Here is a 21,927-nt window from a genome sequence, read left to right as displayed (position 1 = left end):
AAAGGGACGAGACGGCTCTGGGCCTCCTGTCCGTGACACCTGAATACCTCCTGGCCCGAGAGACTAAAAATACCTTGTGCTCACTGCCAGGGAAAGGCAATACCCCCTGCAGGGCGTGCGGGGCCAGCCGAGCAGAGGCAGGGGAGAGGAGGGGACATGCCATAGGATACGTCTGGACAGACGGGCACAGACAGGTGACAGATACGGAACGGAGGGAGGGGCCCAGCTCCTCTATACAGCCCTGGCCTCCTTGACAGTGCACAAGCCTTCGGGCAGCATCCCCGAACCAGATCGCGTTCCAAGAGGACCGGGAAGCTAACAACAGCATCTTGCCACGCGCTGCAGCAGAAAAGCACGAGTTTAGAGTCAAAGCTGGCAAAAGCGTAGCAGGTCACTCCAGTGGAACGTGGGCCTCATGCGTTCCCGAGAATTGCAGAAACCTCGGCGAAGCCCTCTCACCAGAGCTGTCGACCATCTCGGAGGGTCTCCTCGTGTGCGAGAGGCAGAGGCGGGAAAGTTCACCAGTTGACTGAAATAGCTCGGAGTGTTTCTCAAAGCACAGTCTTGGGACCCCTGGATCAGAGTCACCAGGGACCATGGGGCCTGCTGAGTGACACAGGGACCCCCGGGGATGTTCACATTCTATGGGCCTGGCGGGAGCACCACCCGCTCAGGAGCACTCAGCCCGCCCTGGGCCCCCCTGAGAGACCCCGCCCTCACGGCTGGTGCCGTGGCGCTGTGCAGCCATCGCAAGGCTGAGAGATGAGTCTGGCCTGTAGTTCACAGGTGTCCCTAGAAATGCCCCCACGAGGCAGGAAGAGGGAGAATGCACATGGAAATAGCCATGCAGGGGCCGACGCAGGAGGGTCCCGCTGATGGACGTGGGGACGGTCCTCCTGTGCCCACCATGCCCTGGGCCCGCAGCCCTGCTCTCACCTTCCTCCTCTGTCTTTCACAGTCACATTTCTCCAGAGGCATGTAGGCAGAAGAGTGGGCTGTGGCTCTGGTCCTGGCCCTCTGCCCCCTGGCCTGGACACCTCAGGGAAGCCACTTTGCCGCACACTGTCTGGCATCAGTCGGATGGGAGTGAGGATGACTGGGGGGTGCTAGAAGCCAGCGGTGGGGGATCTGTGACACCCTGTGCCTCCCCGCCACTCTGGGGGGCCTGGCACCGTCTTCCCTCCAACACAGAACGCCTCCTGGGCGGCAGCCACCCCCCCACCCTGTGCAGTGGACACTGCCACCCTGTCTCCCTCTCCTCCCTGGGCCGGTGTGATCCAGGGTTTTCTCCTGTCTGTCTTCGCCTTCCCCTTCCTTCTCAAGCCCCGTACGCGTGGCTGCTCCCCTGGCTCTGTCTCCTGCCTACTTCACTCTTGGCACTACCCCCAGGTGACCCTGTCCACCGTTAGGGGTGAGATTGGGGGGTAGGTGGCTGTCACCTCCACGTCCCACCTCTCACGTGAACTCCAGCCCTGCCTTCTCAATTTCCATGAGCACCACTGGTCGAGACAGGACCTCGGACCCAGCGTGGCAGACCCAGCACGGCACTTCCCGTCTGAGAGTCTAAGCAGCCTGCCTGACCCAGCGAGCAAAGCGTGGGAGGCTCCTGGGGGCTCCTCTTCCTCCCGCACCATCACGTCCAGCTCCACCGTGGCTGCGTTCCCGCTCCTGTCTGTGACCACGCTGGGCCTCTGGCCACCACCCAGTCCTCCCTCAGTGGACTTTCCGTGCGGTGCCCTCTCCCCAAGTCCTTTCCCAGCTTGGCCTCTCACTAGCCTGCCTGTCCCTCAAGGTCTGGTCTGGTGTCCCCCTGTCCCCGTCCCTCCCTCGCCATCAGCAGGGTTTCTCTGGCAGCTCCGGGCGTGTGGGTGCTGTGCCCTTTCCCGGCTCTCAGCCTCTAGAGGACAGAAGTGGGCGGGCCCTGCACATCCCTGGTCCTTCAAATGTCTGCTGCAAAGGTCTCCACGCTTCATTGGTATTCATAGGTTTTAAATAATGTTTTGAATTTAAATTTATTTTCTAATGAATGGATTCATTAGAATCTCCTTGTCCCTGCATTCTAGCTGTTTCTAACCCTCCTATATCTAGAAGGGCGGGAAGGACACCGCTTCCAGAAAGCCCCTGCCACCACTGCGTGTTCAGGATGGCAGGGCTCCAAGGCACAATTCTGGATCCTTCTGCATTTGACAGCTTGTGGACATCAGGGCCTGCATTCGTGCTGAAAGATCCCAAAACTTCCAAGGGATGGAAAATGAAAACACATCCGTGGTGGAAGATGGCGAGTGTGCTCAGAGTGCGGCGCAGGGGATCAGACAGGCAGGTGGCAGGTGTGCAGGCGGGGCAGGCTCGCTGTCCTCCTGGAGGCCTGAGGCCAGGGCAGGGTGTGTCCCTCTTTCCCCGGGGGGGGGTGTATGGGGAGTCTTCTCTGCAGACCAGCAGACAAGGGCAGCGGGCTCTCTCCTCTTGCCCTCTCTTCCCCTTCCCTCCCCTCTTCTACCATGAAAGCAGGCCGAAAGGCTCTCCCGGGCCCTTCCCCAGGAGCAGACAGCCCCTTCCGAGGAGCCCCGAGTGGGCTCAGGAAACGGATCAGGAGGGAACCCAAGTCACTCTGCCCTAGCTTTCCTGGAGGCTCAGTTGGGCTGCGCAGGGGCCACCTGGGCTCCAGGGAGGACGGGGGTTGGGCTCAGTCTTGCCCTGGGAGGGGAGAAGCTGACAGTTACTGAGCACCTGTGTGTGCCAGGGACTGTCCCCAGGTGTCTACTCTGGAGGCACCATTTCACCCATCCAGAAAAAGGGAGATTCAAGAAGGAGGCCGTGTGGCTTAGAGGGCGAGAGACGACTCAGAGACTTGGAGAAGGAACCCTTTGCGGGCGAGGAGCCACAGCGGCGACAGAGGACCCCTGGGGCCCTGACGCAGGGTCTTACAACACCCAAGGAGGGGCTGATGAGCCGCCCCACGGCGAGCGGCTTGCTGGTTTGTCTCGGAATCTAGCGCAAGGATCCGAGAAGAAACGTACGCTGGCCCTCAGCCGCTGCGCCGGACGGATCTCCACCACCCGCTGCCAGGGCTGAGGGCACCTGAGGAAAGCCTGTCTAACTCTGTCTGGAGAGCAGGTGGGAAAGAGGGCCAGGTCCCCACCATTTTCCTCCTTTTCTCAACCCTATTTTATCTGCAGCCAGCATGGCATCAAAACAGTCAGCTCTGCGGGGCCGTGTGCTGCAGAGGGCGCAGATGGCTGCCTGCAAGGAGGAAGGTCAAGGGAGCAGGTGCCTGGGAAGCAGGTGGGACAGGTGTGGGGTGTCGGCTCTGTGACGGGTGACGCACACAACCCCACGTGGGCGAGCTTCCCGGGTCTCTGGGTTCAACCGCGTGGCCACTTGGCAGAGTAGGGAGTGGCCTCCTGAGACCCCGTCCAGCAGGGATATGACTTAGAGACCTGGGCGTGCTGGCAGCAGGGCGCCCATGGGTTGGGGGTCATCCCGCGTGCACAGGACGAGTAAGGCCTGCTCTTGGGGTGCCCCAGGATGTGGGGAAGGATACAGAGACCAAGCGTCTGCTCGGGTGTACCTGGCAGGGAGACTCACATGCTTCCCAAGCACGGGCTGAACGGAAAGTCTCAAGCCACCCGGCAGTGACAGGCCCAAGACCAGGTGTAGACCCCCCTCCCCGGCAGCATGTGTCCTTTGCCCAGGAAGTCCCCATTTGCTCTGCCTGCTCAGTATGGGCTGGGCAGAGAGAGCACACCTCTCGACAGACCCACTCCAAGATGGGCGGGTGGGGTGGGGGTACGCAGTGAGCAGAGGGCTGAGCATGGTGGGCTGCCTGTCACCGGGGGAAGAGCAGTGCAGGGCTTCCCTTGTCACGAGAAAGGACAGTTTCCATCTGCCTCAGGGCCCGGGATGGAACCCTGACCCTGCTGAGTGTCTGAGGAGACTCCCTCCTGCACAGGTGGGGATTTCTGGCATCTGCCAGAGCCTGGGTGGATGGCGGAAGGGGCCCCTGCCACAGAGCCCTGGCAGGGCGGGAACACAGTCAAGGTTTCCTCCCTAGATGGGAGGCTGGAGTCAGTCTTGCTGCTGCCCTATGCCTCAGTTTCCCCATCCCAGCTAACCAGCCTACCTCACAGAGTTATGTACCAGGACCTGAGGAGAACTGAGGTCAGAAGTACAGTCCAGTGTCGGGAGGGCAGCTCCTCCCCTCCATGCCACCCTGGCCCTGGGCCCCCTGCCTCCACTCCAACTACTCCGACTACTCAGCCATCTCTCTGGCCACCCTCGAGCTGGGGCCTGGGGGCCAGGCAGGACTGGGTTCGTGGAGAATTCTCTGTGGTTGGTGGCACCTCTTGCGCCCCACAGCCCCTCCGGTGAATCAGACACACCCGAGGGCGCTGGCTTCTCCCGTGAATGTCAGCAACACCTCCAAAGTGGCCTTCCCAAAGGGCAGCTGGCCATGTCCTCGGGGTGGTGGCTTCCCCCAGCTTGGAAAGCTAGAGAAGTGGATGGGCGCAAATGAGTAGGAAGCATGGGGCCCAAGCGGCTCCACCCTGCCTGCGAGACCCTGGAGAAGCCTCTCCCTCTGGGCTCTGTCACTCCTCAGAGGGAGAAGACGCTTACGTGTTGGGCGAACACCCCTGCAGCTTTAGAGTCCTTGCCTCTGTGAGCCGCGGCCCCCTGGTGCGGGGAGAAGGGGTAGAGGGAGGCGTGGGGTCTCTGGCCCTGACACCTCCTTCCCAAGTGCTGCCCTCTTCTGCCTCCTTACTCAAGGACACCAAGAGAGCACTTTGACCCTGGGACCTCTGGTCACCGAGAATTTAGCCAAGGACCAAACACGAGCTGCTTCTGGCCAAAGTCCCTCCCTGGACATGGAAACCCGTTCCCCAGCGTTCTCGCGGTGGAGTAGGCTTTCCTTCAACACAGAAGGTGTTTGCCCAGTTGCCACGGCAGACACCAACACAGAGGAAAGCCTACGGGAGGCCCCCTCCCTCTAAGCCCTTAACGGAAACTGCCAAATCAAAACTCTGTGTCACTCACTTCCTCCTGAATCATTTGGGTTTCAGAAGATTTTTGAAAAAGGAGAGCAAGCCAGCCAGCCCAAGGGCACAAAGCCTCCCCCAGCTGCCCAGCCCTCAGGCCTCCTGGCCCCTGCACCTCCCTGGCACCTGCGGCCTGGGCCCCATCTCCCGTGTGCTACTGGTTTTGTGCGCCTTTCCTCCAAGCCAGGCTCTGTATCCAGACCCCAAGGGTTTTGAACACAAGAAACACGTGAAAAGGGTTTTGCATTTTTCATGACACCCCCTCAGCCCCACTGCCTGGCTCAGTCCCTGGGCGCTAGTCAGCACCTACAAAGCGTTTGTTAACTGGTGTAGCAAAGAGAGAGAGAAAAAAGAATGAACGTTGGTTTTATAAGGGAAGCCTCCACCAGGCTGCTTTCGAGGCAGGGATGTGCTGCAGCCCAAACACCGTCAGTGTCACTGAGTGTGAGCCTGGAGAGGCTGCACCTTGAGCCTGATAGACAGGACTGGGGCGGGGGGTGCGTGTGCACTCTGAGGGCCCCATGCCGTGAGAGCACAGGGCTTGGAGCCCAGAGCTGCACACCAGCCTGGGCTCTGCAGCAGACACGTCCGCCCAGTGAGAATCAGGTGGGTAGATGCGACTCTCCACATGCAGGTCTCCAAACCCTGCAACGTGAGGTCGGAATGCGGGTTCCTTAGCAGAGTGAGAGCTTGCTCTCCGCATTGGAAGTGTGTGTGTGTGGGGTGGGGTGGGGTGGGGGCTGGTGTTTTTGAGGGGGAGGAGAAGTTGCAGAGATAGAAGAAATCCTGAAATGACAGACAATGGGACAGCTGTGGCCTGAACTTGGTGTTCTTGCTCCTCAGATATGGATGTATTAATTTCCATAAATGCTAATAGCCCATTTCCCCAAGAGCTATTACTTATGTCATCTCCCTCTGGATTTGGTTCAACACGGGGCAGACAAATGAAAGGGAGGAAAAGCAACCCCCACCGAAGACGGTCGCACCACAGCCCTCTCCCAACCAGGCAGTTCAGGTCTGGGTCCTAAGGTGGCCCTACCAACCGAAGGTCAAGACCCCTGCCTTCAGCCCCATAGCCAGGTCCCTGTCATGACAGGAAGCAAAGAAAGTTACCAACCCCAAAAATGCTGAATCACAAAGTAAGGCTGAGCAGGAAAGTGGGGGTGGGGTGTGGAGGGAGACAGTGGCTAGGGAGGAGGGTGCTAAGGGGTTCCCCACCTGGAGCACCCCAGGATGCTTCAGAAAAAGCATAGCCCCTGCAGGAGCCCCCAGGACAAATGCCAGGAGGAGCGACGCCAGGATGCGCCAATATGCGCCAGGATGGGAGGGTGGGAAGGTGGGCAGGTACGCTGGCTGCTGCTACTGCAGCAGGAAGCGGTGCAGCAGCTGGGTCTCTACATCCTGAAGCAGCAGCAGCAGGTAGGGAGGTGGGGAAATGCTTTGTGCCAGGGCCTCGGCATGAATGAGGGAGAAGCTGAAGATGGGGGCCAGACACAGGGGTGTGGTGTGGGGGTGTAAGTAGCCCCAGGAAGTGGTGCAGGAAGGGAGTGCCAAGGTCCTGGGGAGCAGGGTACCATGCAGAGAGGGCGCCCATGGGGAGAGGTCGGAGGGGTAAGGTGCAGAATGGCAGGGAGGAGGGGGACTGGGACTAGAGGGACACGGGCAGGCAGCGAGGGCGAAGGACGAGCCTTGCGGAGCAGCAAGGGGCAGCGATGAGGACGACGGGCCCAGGAGCGCTCCGACGGGGCTGCGCAGAGGCCGGGAGAGGGGACGCGGAGGACAACAGGGGAAGGGGAGGCGAGGCTGCAGGGTGGGAGGGGGCAGAGATGGGGGGCGAGGCGCACCGTGGGATGCAGCAGAGGGATGAAGTTTGGGGCACGGGTCGGGGGTGCAGGCTGAAAGGTCAGGCGGATGACAGGGAAGGAAAGAGAGGATGGGATGGGGGAAGGGAGACGACCGAGGAGGTGAGGAGGCTGGGGAGGTGAGACGGCGGCGGGGACAGGGACGCAGGGCCGGGCAAACGGAGATGAAGGGACGGCAGTGCCCGCCGCCGCTCTCCCGGCGCAGGTCCTAGGAAAGCGCGGCCCGCTGGGGTCTCCCCCTGCACTCACCTGGGGGCTCCAGCTCCGGATCCTGTGCCTCGCTCCGGATCTTCCTTCCCGCCCTGCCCCTGCGACTTCAGCGCCCCCGAATCCCGCTCGCTCGGGCAGGTTCCGCTCGCAGCATCTTCACCTCGTGGGACGCCTGGGGCCACGCCTTCTCCAGCTTCTCATTGGCTGGAATTCACGCCAGTCACGTTCCCATTGGCTGAGAGCTTGCGGTCATGCAAATCAGGACGGGCCCGCTGCTTCGCCGATTGGCTGGCGCTCGCGCAGCGTAGCTCCTCGACTTGGGCTCTGATTGGCCCCGCGGCCCTGACGCCGAAGGTGACGTGAGGCGGGTTCTCGGCCTTAGCGCGCGGTGCGCCGCCTTCCGAGGCTCGTCCCGCGGGTGGCAGCGGACGGGGCACCCCGCCTCGGCCGGTCCTTGGCCCGCGAGGCCTGCGGCTCCGCTGGGCACCGGGCCTCTGGGTCCGTCGTGGGGCAGCTTCCTCGAAAGCTGGGCCTGGTCGCTCCCGGCGCGGCTGTGGCGGGCCCGTCTCCTAGGTAACGCTGCCCGCGGCGGGCGGAACCATGTGGGCCGGCGCCGCGGGGAGGCTGGACGTGGCCTGCGGGCGCGGGTGCCAGCTGGGCCCGCCGGGGCCGCGGGGCTCGGAGGTGGTATAGTCCGTCGCGCCCGTGCGTGGGGACCCGGAGCCTGCGGGGTGCGGCGCGGGGCTGTACCTGCGGCAGTCGTCCCCCATTCCCGGACACTTGGCGCGGCCCGGCCGCCCGGTGCAGTTGGGCGTCTTGGGCTCCCTGGTGTTCGCCCTCCGCCCTCCGCCCTCCGCCCTCCTCCCTCTGCTCCCGGCCCCTCGCCCTCTGCAGCCCCGGCTGAGGCGAGGACGGTGCAGATCACCCGGGCCCTGCCGGGGGCTTTGGTTCTCGCCGCCCTCGTCCGCGCGCACTTTCCCGCGGGCACCTGCCAGGTGGCCCTTGCGACCTGCCCATCCCTTCGGCCATCCCTTCCCCAGGCTGCGGCCCTCGGATGTGCCCGTGAGGCTCTGTTCTCGGGGCCGCTGCGGCCTTCCTCTCCCCGTCCCTGCTGCCCGGACCTCCGGGCCGCCCTTCCCCACTGACGCAGGCCGGCCCCCGCCCGCCCCTCGGATTGGCAGGCCCCACTTCAGCCTGAGATCTCTGCAGGTCTGGCGTCATACACTCCGCTGGATCCTGCCTCCGGTGTGTTGTTGGGAAAGAGTATTTTCGACGACGACGGGCAGTGCTTTCTGGTCCTAGGTCTCGCTTGCAGCCCCCCTGTGCAGTCTTCGTAGGTTACAGCTGTGTCTTTGGTGCCTGTCTCGATCTGGCTTCAGTATAAATTCCATGGGGCAATGAGCTTGTCTTCTGTGTTCAGGACCCATTCTCCTGGGTCCTAGCACAGAGTAGGTGCTGGAAGAATGCTCCTTGAGTGAGGGAATTCCAGGCAGTGCTTAATCAAACCTCTACTTCTCTGAAGGTTCCCCAAGGCATCTGGGTCTCGGGCATTCCACACCTCCTTCACTTCTGGAAAGGAGGCTTCCCTGTGCCTCACCAAGCCTCCACACCCCCTGCCCCTCCCTTTCCCTGGGAACCCCTATTCGTGGGTCTTAAGCCCAGCTTCACCTCTTCAGCCTTTCTGGCCCATGCCCCCATCCCTGGTCCGGTTGCATGCATGTTCGTGTACTACTCACACTCACCCTCTTGCCTTCTCCGCCTCTGGATTTCTGGATTCTTGAAGACAGGACATTTGACAGTTTGTTTTCCTATGTGCTGGAACGCAGAAGGTGGTTGGTAAACATTTGTTGAATAGATCGCAGAAAGAAAGATCTCAAGGAAACTTCAGGGACCTAATTTTGTAGGTTGGAAACAGGCAGGAGTGTGAGAGTCGTTCCTAAAGTCGGAGAGGAGGGAGAGAGAGAGAGGAAATCCATCCACATCTAGTTAGGAGAAGAGTCTTTTAGATAATTGTGGATATTTGATGGCACACCTAAACTCCATGTAGTTTCTTAAAGATTTGTTCCAAAGTGGAGTCTTATATCAATGAACTTTTCATACTCTATAGCATTAAAATCCTTGTACTTGTACTTTGGATAGATCCTTTATTCTTGCAGAATTTTGTATCATTATGCATTGTGCATTTGGACAATGCTGGTTCACTGAGTCCTGCAGACCTTCCAAATATTGACACGTGTAATCAGCAGTCTCAGGAGATCGCATTCGTTCTGTTACTGCCAGTCTCGTCAGGGAAGTCTTGAAGCTGTCGGGCTCCTGGTGAAGGATACAGACGTTCTCAGTTCTAATTTTTGCTTGAAACCTCCATTTTTATCACAGTTTTCCGTGAAGTGACGTGCTTACTCAAAAACGTCTGCCAAGTACTCAAGTTAGAATAACCATAGCTTGTCTATCAGTCATCCTTTGTAGTAAAAGTGGTGCTGGTGAGTGAAGAAAGCCGTGTGTTCCGCTCGAAGCCCCGAACAGGCACCGCGGGGCTTCCCCAGGATGGCCACTGCCCGTCGGTTCTCAGCAGAAATGCTTTTGTGTATTTCCCATTTTGCCACACAGGATGTTAAAAAATGTCCAGAAGTAATAAAATTAACAGTTTCCCTGGCTTCACCAAGGACGTTCTTAAGTGTAGCCGTGCGCTTTTCCTGCTAGCGGGGCGTGTGCCACCCAGTACCGTTTGCTGCCTTGGGTGTGCCGAGGCCCCAGGAGCCTCGCCCACTGTTCCTGTGCTCTGTCGGTGCAGGTCGTCATGGCGAAACAGACAAGTAACATCTGGATACTATGCAAATGGTTTTGGCCTCATGGAGCCCCTGACAGGGTCTCTCTGAACCTCTGGGGCTTGGGAGCCACACTTAAGAGATCTGCTGTCTTAAAAGAGCAGCCCCGCCGCCCTTCCTGCTTGCTTACCATCTCAGCGCACAGACTGCAGCCTCTTCTCAATGCCAAGGTCTCAGGATTCTGCGTCAGCGGAAAAGATGTCTAGAGAAGGTTCAGATCCCTGTATGGCTGGAAGGGGACGGATAATACTCGTCATGGGCTGGGTCACTAAAGCTGGGTAACGCTTGAAACCCACCCCCAGATGGCTTTAGCAACGGAAGACTTTACCCATGAATCCGAGGTGTCCTGGGGTGACTGGTGTTAGGGCACCCTAGAGCCAGGGCTCTAATGGCGGCAACCTTTCCTCTCTGCCTGTTTTTGTGTATCTCAAGCTAGCTGCTCTTGAGGTAGCCCCTGGCAGTTTCAGGCTGATGGCCTCTCTGTTCCAGTAGTTGTGTTCCTCCTCTCGTGCTCCCTGGGCTCCCTGGGCGCCCTGCACGACAGCAGCACACCAGGGCTGGATCTCAGCTGCCACTCACCCCAGGTGCAGCACTCGGCCTCCACGGCTGTAGAAAGCAACCCCGTGTGTGCCCGTCCTAAATCAGTCGCGGAGGCTGGGGCAGTCACGCTGCGGCTGGCCCATGGAGGGAGGCGGAGGCTTGTCTGGAGCGAGGGAAGGCCGCGCGTGCCCGCCAGCAACCCCATCTGCTGCGCTGGGGCGTGGAGGGCGGGATGGCAGAGCCTGGTTTCAGGGATGGAGAGTCCTCCGGGATTCGGTGGGAGGCAGGAAACTTTCAGAATTGCTCTGATCACCGTGGCCCTCATAACTTCTTTTCTTCTTTTGAACATGAATGGCACAGGGAATCCTGGAGGCCCAGGTGATCCTCAGATGGGCAGCATGAATGACTGGCACAGGATCTTTGCCCAAAACGTGCTTGTCCCTCCCCACCCGCAGAGAGCACGCCAGCTGTTGAAGGAATCCACAGCATTTCAGTGTGTCCTGAAGTGGCTTGACGGGCCAATAATTAAGCAGGTAATGAAATTTGCCGTTTATTATCAAAAGCACATTGTTACTGCTTTCACTGAGATGAGGTTTCCAATAAATGTGGTTCCCAAACTTACTGCGGTTCAACTTAGGATTGTGTGGTCGTATCCATACAGCCATTCTGCTTTTTACATTCTGTGCAGTATTTAATAAATCACATGGGCTATTTAACACTTTATTATAAAATAGGCTTTGTGCTAGGTGGTTTTGCCCACGTAGGCTAATGTGAATGCTCCAAGTGCATTTAAGGTAGGCTAGGCTAAGCAACGATGTAGGTTAGGCATATGAAGTGCATTTTTCGCTTGCAGTATTTTCAACTTATGGTGCGTTTATCGGAATGGGACCCCAGTGTGAGTCGAGGAGCATCTGTATTGATTTTCACTTATTTACTTGCGTCCTACCACCGTACCCATTACCTTGGGCCTTGGCAGTATTCAGAGGCAAAGTGGCCCATCAGCAAAGAGAATATGTGATTCAGGGACTTGGTCAGCACTTTTGATACTGGGTAAGGCTTTGTTTCTGCCTAAAGTGGAGAAATTTAAAAATCCAAGTGGCCTCCTTTCTCTCAGTTCAGATGTCAACATGGTGAAAAAGACAAATAACATCTGGGTATTTGCCCTTGTGGAGCCCCTGGCAGGATCTCTCTGAACCTCAGGGGCTTGGGGACCACACTTAAAGAACTGCTGTTTTTCTTTTATTATTTTATTTTTGAGACAGAGTCTCACTCTGTTGCCCGGGCTAGAGTGTCGTGATGTCAGCCTGGCTCACAGCAACCTCAAACTCCTGGGCTCAAGCAATCCTCCTGCCTCAGCTTCCCAAGTAACTGGGACTACAGGCATGTGCCACCATGCCTGGCTAATTTTTTCTATATATTTTTAGTTGGCCAATTAATTTCTTTCTATTTTTAGTAGAGACGGGGTCTCACTCTTGCTCAGGCTGGTTTTGAACTCCTGACCTTGAGCGATCCTCCCTCCTTGGCCTCCCAGAGTGCTAGGATTACAGGCGTGAGCCACCGCGCCCGGCCAAGAACTGCTGTTTTGAAACCAGGTGGCCTTGTGCATGGCTCCGCACGGCCTGATTTCAGCCTTACAGTGAGGACTGCAGGCGTGAACTCTGGGCATCCTGGTAGCTCTGCGTATGGCTGCATGTGCCACACTGCCTTTGCACACTCAGGGCACTGCCCTCATGGCCCCACATCCATCTGTGCCCTTCAGCTGGCAGGAACTACTGGACAAGTTCATGGTTCCATGCTGTTGGCCGCAGAGTGCCCATGTGATTGAATTGTCCCCATGAGGCCTGGTGGCCTGTGGGGTGCACACGAAGGATCTGGGCCTGCCAGTGTAAACATGTAGCTTCTTATGGTGTCTGGTTTGGCAAGACCACTTTCCTCTGTAGCTGGCGGAATGATAGTTGTATACATTCAAAGTTGTTGGAGTGCTTGGTCTAGGAATAATGCCCAGTGATTAAATCACCCATGTCCTGCATCGTCCGATTCCAAACCCTCTGTTTGAGCACCAGCTACATCTTTGCCACTGTGTTGGGGACTGGGTAGCAACTACTTTTACGACTTCCAAGCACTTGTGTTAATTCACTTGGTCCTCACAAGAGCCCTGTGCAGTAGTTGTCGTCTTATCCACGTTATGCTGAGAAGAACAGAGTCAGCTGCCCAGGTGACATGGCTCTAGGTGGCCACTATGACGTAGCCTGGCTCAGCTGCCGCTGCCTTCTAGAAGCTCCCAAGGTAGTTGATGGCTTGGGACTTTCCCCTTTCCTAATTTTATGTAGGAAATTTTATTTATTACCCTGTTTCATTTATTTATTTTTGAAAAGATAATCACATAGTTCAAAGTTGACAAGGATACAGAGAGAAAGTGAATCATACCACAGTGTCTCCAAGGCACCCAGTGTTACCTGTTTTTGTATAACTTTCCAGAAATTGTAAGCAAATACAATGTATAAATATACCTGTGTATGTTTTTCCTTTTTAAACATATAAATGGTACTTAACAATACTCTGTTTTGTACCTTGCTTTATTAAAAAATTCATAACAATATGTCTTATAGATTGTTCATGTTATTACATGAGAATTTTCTTACTCTTTCTTAAGACTACATAGTGTTTGTTTCTATGGATGTGCCATCATTTATTTAGTTAGGCCCTTACTGATGGACATTTAGACTTTTTTCCAGTCATTTGCTACTACAGACACTGCTACAAGGAAGAACCTAATTTATATCTTTTTTTTCATGTGCATATATGTCTGTAGAATAATTCCTACAAGTGAAATTCCTGATCCAAGGTCGTATGTTAAAAGTTGTCATTTAAGACCCAATTATATGTTGTTTAGAAAAAAGTACACTTTATTTTTTATTTTTTTATTATTTTTTATTTTTTTTAAACTCTCTCTTTTTTTTTTGAGACAGAGTCTCACTTTATTGCTCAGGCTAGAGTGAGTGCTGTGGCAGCAGCCTAGCTCACAGCAACCTCAAACTCCTGGGCTCAAGTGATCCTGCTGCCTCAGCCTCCTGAGTAGTTGGGACTACAGGCATGCGCCACCACGCCCGGCTAATTTTTTGTATATATATTTTTAGTTGGCCAATTAGTTTCTTTCTATTTATAGTAGAGACGGGGTCTCGCTCTTGCTCAGGCTGGTTTCGAACTCCTGACCTCGAGCAATCCGCCCGCCTCGGCCTCCCAGAGAGCTAGGATTACAGGCGTGAGCCACCGCGCCCTGCCAAAAAGTACACTTTAAACATAAAGACATAAACAGGTGGAAAGTGAAAAGATGGGAAATGACACGCCACGTGAACACGAAGCAGGAGGGAGCTTTGTGACTATACGAGCGTCAGACACAGTGGGTTTCAAAGGGAAGAACGTTGCCAGAGACAAAGGGGCATTTCATGGAGATGGTGATCATCAGGGAAACATGAGGACCCCGAGGTGTGTGTGCACCTGTTTTGGGGCTGCCGAGACCACCCCCAGGTCCGAAGGTTCCCTCAGAGGACTCCCCTGACCCAGCACCTCTCACACTCACAGCGAAGGTATCCTGCAGAAGCCACACAGCAGGATCTGCAGAGGGAATGGGCGCGTGGGGGGACGGCTGGGGGAGGTGGGCACGAGCTCCCAAGGATCCTCTCCCCGTGGAGTCACGCAGGGTGCGTTTATGCATCCCCCAGCAACGAATCGTAGCAACACATGTGAAATGTCGCCCACCAAACGTTGTGTTCCAAAATTCCAGACTCCTAGAAGGGAAGCAGGTGTTCGGCACAAACCAAGCATATGAGCGGTTTGGGCTCAGGGCGCCACTCTCGCCGGTTAGGTGGTGGGAACCCTCCCAGAATCTGAGTTGGCAGGCTCCAGCCAAGGGCCAGCATGTAAGCTGGCCTGTCAGAGCGTCACAGGTCTGTTGTGATAACGCTGTGTGTGGCACCCAGCGACGAGGCTTCTAAATACACAGAACAAAATTGGGCCAAAGCTAAAGGGAGCTATATTCAGATTGACAGTCATAGTTGGAGAATTTTAACTGTCTTCGCTTAATGACTGAGAGAACAAATAGACCAAAAAGCTCACAAGGATTTGGAAGATCTGAACACCGCCATTATCTGCCTTGACGTCTCTTCAGCACTACCCCCAGCATAATGGACCACGCAGTCTTCTCAAGCACACCTGAAATGTTCGCCAAGACAGACCATACGCAGGGCTGGAGCAATGTCTCGATAAATTTAATAGGATCCAAATTAAAAAGAGTATGTTTACTGACCACTGTGATATTAAATTAGAAACAGATAACAGTAAGAGACTTAGAAAATAGTAGGAAATTAACACAGTGGTATATAACCCATGGGTCAAAGAAGAGTCAATAGGGAAATTAGAAAATAATTTGCACCGAGTAGTGGAAGAAAATATAAAAATTTGTGGGATGTAGCTAATGCAGTCCTTTGAGGGAAATTTGTTTCTTTATATGACTATATTAGAAAGAAGGTTAGATAACCAGTGACTTCTGCTTCCTCCTTAACAATCTAGATAAAAAGAGCAAATTAACACATGGACTGCCACACCTAAAAAATGTAAACTTTTCCTTGGGGCCACAGTGTTTATTACAAAAATAGAATAAAAAATTCAAGTGTAACTTAAAGATAAACATAAATAGAAAACCAACATTTATTGGCTTCTATTCATTTAATCCACGTTTTTAGAATTGTCAATATTAATTGTAGCAAAAAGAGCATCAAGAAGTAAGATTTTATATATGCTTTACACAGCCCCGGGGTCAAAACTAGAGTGAGTTAAGTATAACCACCCATGGCAGTTAATGTGTTAAATAGAAAGTAAGTAGAAGAAAGGAAATGGTAAACGTAGTCATGTGTCACTCAAGATGGGATACAGTCTGAGAAATGTGTTGTTAGGTGGTTTTATCATTGTGTAAAACATCGTTGAGTATACTTACACTAAACCTGGGTGTAAGTAGAGGCTACTCTGCAGCTAGGCTATATGGTGTAGCCTACTGTTCCTAGGCTACAACCTGCACAGCATGTTACTGTGCTGAATACTGTAGTCAGTTTTAACACAATGAGAAGTACTTGAATATATAAATATAGAAAAGGTGGGTGGGGCGTGGTGGCTTTCTGCTGTAATCCTAGCACTCTGGGAGGCCGAGGCGGGAGGATCGCTTGAGGTCAGGAGTTTGAGACCAGCCAGAGCAAGAGCGAGACCTCGTCTCTACTTAAAATAGAAAGAAATTAGTCGGACAACTAAAAAATATATATAAAAAATTATCCGGGCATGGTGGCACATGCCTGTAGTCCTGGTTACTCGGGAGGCTGAGGCAGGAGGATTGCTTGAGCCCAGGAGTGTGAGGTTGCTGTGAGCTAGGCTGATGCCACGGCACTCTAGCCTGGGCAACAGAGTGAGACTCTGTCTCAAAAAAAAAGATAAAATAAAGATATGGTAATATAATCTCATGGGACCACCGTCATACATGTGGTCTGTTGTTGACTAAAACATCAGGTGGCTCATGACTGTATATGAGCAGAAATCAGGGAAGTGAAGGACAAATAATAGAGAAAATCCTTGGGCTAGAAGTTGTTTTTTTGAATAATATTTTTTTTTCTCTGTCCTTTTTTTTTTTTTTTATTTCGGCATATTATGGGGGTACAGATTTTAAGGTTTCAATAAATGCCCTTTGAATAATATTGATAAATCCCTAGCAAGGCAGATTAAGAGAAAAAAAGAGGAAACATGGATTACCAATATTAGAAATGAAAGAAGCATCCCTATATATCCTACAGACAGTAATATAATGTTGAATTTTATCAAATATTAAAGGCAGAAATGATACTGATTCTAGACAAACTCTTGCAGAAAATAGAGAAGGGATACTTCCCAACTCTTTGCTTTGAGGCCACCATAACTGATACCCAGACTCGTCAGGGACACTGCAAGAAAAGTACAGACTGACATAAAAATCCTTAAAATAGTAGGACATAAAATCCAGCAATATGTATAAAAAGTAGTATATGGAGGTCAAGTGGGGTTTATTGCAGGAATGCAGAGTTGGTTTTACATACAAAATCAAAATAAAGCATTTGAAAGAAGACAGACCAGGCGCGGTGGCTCAGGCCTCTAATCCTAGTACTCTGGGAGGCCGAGGTGGGAGGATCACTTGAGGCCAAGAGTTTGATTGAGACCAGCCTGAGGAGGAGTGAGACTCCGTCTCTACTAAAAATAGAAAAGTAAGCTGGGCCTGGTGGTGCATGCCTCTAGTCCCAGCTGCTTGGGAGGCTGAGGCAGGAGGATTGCTTGAGCCCAGGAGTGGCAGGCTGCAGTGAGCTATGGTGATGCCCCTGCACTCTAGCAGGGGGGACAGAGGGAGACTCTCTCTCTCTCAAAAAAAAGCAATCCTCTGGACCCTTGATATTCCCCTTTAAAAGTGACTACCCCTTTTCCTTCTTCCATCTCTTTACACAAAACTTCTTGGAAGAAGAATAAAAGAAAAGAAGATAAAGTTGAAGTCATAAATAGATGATAAAACATAAACTTTGATTTAGATAGTCTTACGAGTTTGTACAGTTTTAGTTTTTTTTAGAACTGATAGCTTTAGATGACAGCAAACCTCCCTATGAGACGTGTTGGGCTAAGACTATCACATGCTTATTTTGAACTCAGGACACTTTATTAATTATTTCGGTATGTTTCTCTTACCATTCTATTTAGTTGTTTTGTTTGGTTTAATTTTATCATGAACATCGATTGTATTTCTTTATTCTGAGATGCTGTTTTAATTCAGTTTGGTATTTATTGCATACCTATTACCGGGACACAAGGACGGCTCTGCCCCGTGGCCTGTCTTCACAGAGCTCAGGTGAAACTCACCTGAACAGAATCGGTTAGGAAGTCGCGCAGAGGTGGAGGGGGTGGTTAGGGTCAGGCCTTCTGGGAAGAAGTCCGAGCCAGCCATAGAGATTTGGGAGCTAGGGGGTATTGGCTTGTGATTAACTTCTGAGAGGATGTCAGGGAGGAGGAGGAGGAAGAGGAAGAGACTGATGGTGGAGCCTGGGCAGCCGCAGCGGTGAGGGTGGGCAAGCACTGAGGCCCTGCACGTGCAAGGCCTCGCCCGGGCCTGAAGGATAGAGCAGGGAACGGAATATTCTAGGCTCATGTCCTCATAGAGCGCTTGCTCTAGTTGGGGGCGACAGTCAACACGTAAAAGCTGGACGATCGCTCTGGGGAAGTGTGAAATGGGCCAGGCTGGGTCTGGATGGCCGTGGGCAGGAAGGCCCCCTTCATCAGGGGCACGGGAGCTGGGGACTGAGCCGGGGTGTGTGAGGACCCCTGAGGAGGCGGTGGGCCGGTGTGGAGGGGCAGGGACGAGGGGAAGGGCTGTGTGCAGGCAGAGGTCTCTGCTGTGGAGTGAGTGATGACTGCAGTGAGCTGGGGTTCGTCCCCCAGGCCTGCCCTGCTCCATCCTCCCTGTCCCATGGACAACACCCGCTCTGTCCCGGTGGCTTCACTGGAGACATGGGACTCTGTAGCCTGGGAGGGCCAGGCAAACGCGACAGCTCATGGCCTGTCCTTCCTGCTTCCCTCTCCTCAGGTTGTCGCGGCCCTTATTTCAAAGCAGAGCCCCGATGTGCCTGCTTCTTGTCACCCTGCAATGCCCCATCCTCTCTTGCCCGCATGGCGGCAGTGGCCCCTGCTTCCATTCCCGCCCCTGCAGCCTCATGTCCGTGAGGCAGCTGTGGGCATTTTCTTAGAATCCTGAGTCAGCTGGTGTCGTTTCTGCTTACTTACAGTCTCTCCCGGGCCTCCCATGGAACTGGGAGTGAGAGCCCGGCTTGTCCCGGTGCCAGGGGACCTGCAGGAGCCGCTGCTGCGCCTCTCATCCCTCCCGTCCTCCCTGCACTCAGCCTGCTGCAGTCGGGTGGGCTTTCCGCTTGTACGGAATGTTGCTGGGATTGGTTTCTGTTCGGGTGTGGTGGGGCCAGCAGCTCAGGAGACGACTGCCATTGAAAAGAGGGTGTGTTACTCAGGGATCCCGGGAGGAGGGGGCAGGCCACACCATGCAGGGCCTCACAGGGAAGCACTGGGCTTGTTCAGGAGGCAGAGGGGGCGAGGGGGAGCCTGGCAGGGCCTTTGTTGTGGTTTTGCAGGAGGGAGTGGGCAAGGCAGGGGAGCGGCTGGGCGGGCTTGGGATTGAGTAGTGCGAGTCATTTCAGTGGCCCCTGGGATGGAGAGACTGTCCCCAGGTGCCTGGTTCTTGACCCTGGGGTGACGGGGGCGGGGATGCCGCCTCCTGCAACGGAAGAGCCAGATAGCAGGGGCGGGCGGGGCTGTGGGCTCTGGATTGGTTGGTTTACATGCTGGAGATGGTCTGGCGGGCGTGCCATGAGCTGTCCCTATGAATTAGCTAATGGTGGGGGACAGTCTGTCCTGTCGGTAGGCCCCATGTGCCAGAGCACTGGGAATACAGAAAACCAGAAATATATCTCATAGCTAAATACAGTTACTACGCTTGCCACTGGTTCCTAACACCCGTGGGCTCTCTCTGCCCAGGACCTTGGATTTGCTGCTCCTGCCCGGCGCGTGCGCCCCAGCTTCCCCGTGCTTCTCTTGCTGCTCCTAGTTCCCTGCTCCAGGGCTGTCTCCCAGTACCTCCCGACCCTTCCCTCTAAACTGCTGGACCCGTCCGTCTCTCCCTCCCCTGTTTCTCTCATGCAAGCTCCGTAGGGGCAGAGATTTCGTCTCTGCTGTTCCCTGGTGTATTGCTGGCGCCTGGAAGAGTGCCTGGCACGGGGGCGATGCCCAGAGCAGACGCTCGATCGGCGTTTGCTAGGTGAGCGAGCGAGTGAGGGGCAGAGGACTCTTTGTCCCAGGTGAGAGCTGTGACATTGCTCGTTGTAAACAGTGACGAGAACTGAAGGCTGAGACAGAAACTTGCTGTGAGTAGTGAAGCCAGGGGGAAAAGACTCTGTCTGTATCGTCTCTGGTTGCTTTGTCCTGTATTTGTAGCCCTGAGTTTTTCAGTCCTCAGAGATCTGCTTTTCCTTTGCTAACACTACCCCAAAGTAATCCTGGTGATTTGAGGATTTAGAGTTTCTGGTTCTATTGGGAAGGACTCACTTGGTTGCAAATGACAAAAGAAACACATCCAAGACGGCTGAAGGTGGAGGTGACTTGTTAACTCACGCAACAGACAAATCCATAGTTGGCATGAGCTACAGGTGTGGTTTGAGCCAGAGTGTCACGTGATGTCACCACCTGGGCTTGTCTTGTCTTAACCTCTTGGCCCCACATGGTGACAGAGTGGCAGCTGCAGGCCTGCATCCTGGCAGGGGCATCTATATCCGCAGCGCTGGCCTCTTGTGTCTCGTAGGCTGTGGGTGAGCCTTAAGCCTGTGTCTGTTCCAGGGGACTTCAGAGCTCTGATTGGCCAGGGAGGGCCAAGCGCTTGTTTTGTCACCCCACCAAGGCCAGTGGCCGTGGGTGGGAGAGAGGCATCTCCCCATGAGGAAATTGGGCTGCTGGTGCCTGAACAGGTGGGGTGGGTGCTAGGCGGCCCCGTGCCTTCAAGTGGTCCATCAGCAACTGTGGCATGGCTCGTGACGCAGAACTCTTCAGGGCTGACTCCCTGCTGTCTCCTAGGGTGTGCTGGCAGTGCTGTCGGAAGTCGAATGCCACCTGCGGGTGTCTTTCTTTGATGTCACCTACCGACACTTCTTCGGGAGGACGTGGAAGACCACTGTGAAGCCGACCGAGCAGCTCTCAAAGCCGGCGTCCAGGATTGTCTTCAACGAGGTAGGCCCTGGAGGTGGCGGGCGGGGGCTGCTCCATGGTGGGGCAGGTGTGTGGGGTCCTGGGTGTGCAGCCCAGGGAACGGGGGGCCCTGCCCAGAAAGGGCCAGAGCGTCTCAGACCCACAGCAACGTCAAGTGTGTCCTAGTGGCAGGTGCTCGTCCCAAACAAAATCTTACATGGAAGCCAACTGTCCTAAAGAGCTGACTATGTGCTGCTGTGTTGGAGAAGGGACATGGGGTCTCATCTCCTTCAAGGAACCTTGGGGTGCTTGGGACAAAGTTAGGAAATTATTGATCTCATTTGCTGCTGCTGCCACCTCCTCCTCCACGTCCCTCTTTCCTTTTAGTTTTCTTTCTCTTCCCTTTTTTCTTTTTTCTCCTTTCTTTTCTTTTCTCCTTCTATTCTCTTCCCATCCCCTTACCCCTCCCTTCCCGTCTCCCTTTCTTCCTCTTTCTTTCTTTCTGATGGGGAAACTGAGATTTAGTAAAGTGACTTGCCCAGGCAGAGGGTGGCAGGCCCTGGACTCACATCGTGTGCCTCTGTCCCCAGACCGAGCCGGCGGACTGGCGCTGGTTGAGTGATGTGTTTTGCTCGGGGAGCGCTGCAGCTGGCTGCCCTGCAGACGGGTGTGGTCTGTCTCTGTGCAGCGGGGCCCATTCCACAAGCGTGTGTTCGGCGCCTGCTCTCTGCTGGCCATGGTGCCGGCCGCCAGCGTGTTGACGGTGCTCGCCTGACAGAACTTGCAGTCTGCTAGGGCGGCATGCTGAGCAGGAGCACAGTAACTCTCGCTGTGGTGAGTTCTTAGAAGGAGACGAAGAGGAGAATGCGGAGACCTGCTGTAGGCGGGCGACGAAGAAGGCTTCTCTGCGAAGCCGCCATTTGAGCTGAGACCTGTAGGGTGAGAAGGACCTGGCCCTGTGACAGGCAGGAATGAGGGTGCTCCATGCAGAGCAGGGAGAGCCGGCAGGGGTCAGGGTGGGATTGGCAAGGTGACTGGCATTGCGTCCTTGGTCGGATCCTGCAGGGCCGCTGAGGGGATGTTGGGATTCTACTCTAAGAGTGAGGGACGTCACAAGGGCATTCCCAGGCCTAGCTGAACCCGAGTGGGGGGGGTCCAAAAGGGACCACATCTGGCCACAGTGGGTCTGCAGATGACAGGCAGAGGTGATTGGGAGGAAGGATGCAGGCTGTTTCGGTTTTATCTTCTCGAGTATACACAGTGAGGCCCAGGAAGCCTGGTGGTGTGGCAGTTTGTACGGAGAATAATGGTGGTGGTGACGGCGGCCATCCTTTGAGAGTTACTCTGGGTGGGCATGCCGAGGTCACCTCTTCTGCTGGGGACTGCTCTGGTCACAGTTGGCGCCACCGCCTCAGGCTGGCTGTGGACATGCCGCTTCTCTGTCGTTGGCCGTCACGACCGTTGGGAGTGTGTGTGTCTTGGCGTGGATTGATCCTGACTGTTGCCCGTACTTAACATGGGCGGCAGCGGGAGGTGACGCCCCCAGAGGTCAGGAAGATTGAATAAAGCCTTGGTAAGATGCATGTCATGGGAACTAAGAACGTGTCTGACATTAAGGCTGTCAGACAGCTTATGCAAATTCCTCTAAAGGTCTCTCTG

At 54.8% G+C, this 21,927-nt stretch overlaps 2 protein-coding genes across 4 annotated transcripts in view; one reads left to right on the top strand and one right to left on the bottom strand.

Annotated features, from left to right (window-relative positions):
* Positions 1-7,290, bottom strand: part of KCNAB2 (potassium voltage-gated channel subfamily A regulatory beta subunit 2) — an 83,423-nt gene extending 76,133 nt beyond the window's left edge. For 2 of the 3 annotated variants that reach the window (XM_075993421.1, XM_075993441.1), the window contains exon 1: positions 7,145-7,290. The gene's annotated coding sequence lies outside the window, so the exon portion shown is untranslated. The remainder of the gene's footprint in view (positions 1-7,144) is intronic. The other variant, XM_075993430.1, reaches the window with a different exon arrangement.
* A 225-nt stretch (positions 7,291-7,515) lies between these two features.
* The window catches only part of NPHP4 (nephrocystin 4), a 122,419-nt gene continuing 108,007 nt past the window's right edge, over positions 7,516-21,927 (top strand). Inside the window, exons 1-3 of the mRNA XM_075993418.1 lie at positions 7,516-7,678; positions 10,831-11,003; positions 20,158-20,310. Coding sequence (XP_075849533.1) covers positions 10,860-11,003; positions 20,158-20,310 — 297 coding nt within the window. The 5' untranslated portion in view covers positions 7,516-7,678; positions 10,831-10,859. The remainder of the gene's footprint in view (positions 7,679-10,830; positions 11,004-20,157; positions 20,311-21,927) is intronic.

Source organism: Microcebus murinus, chromosome 2, assembly GCF_040939455.1.
Source record: "Microcebus murinus isolate Inina chromosome 2, M.murinus_Inina_mat1.0, whole genome shotgun sequence".
In the NCBI taxonomy this organism is placed as follows: Eukaryota; Metazoa; Chordata; class Mammalia; order Primates; family Cheirogaleidae; genus Microcebus; species Microcebus murinus.
The sequence above is the reverse complement of the archived record's forward strand: the minus strand, read 5'-3'. Positions and strand labels throughout refer to the sequence as shown.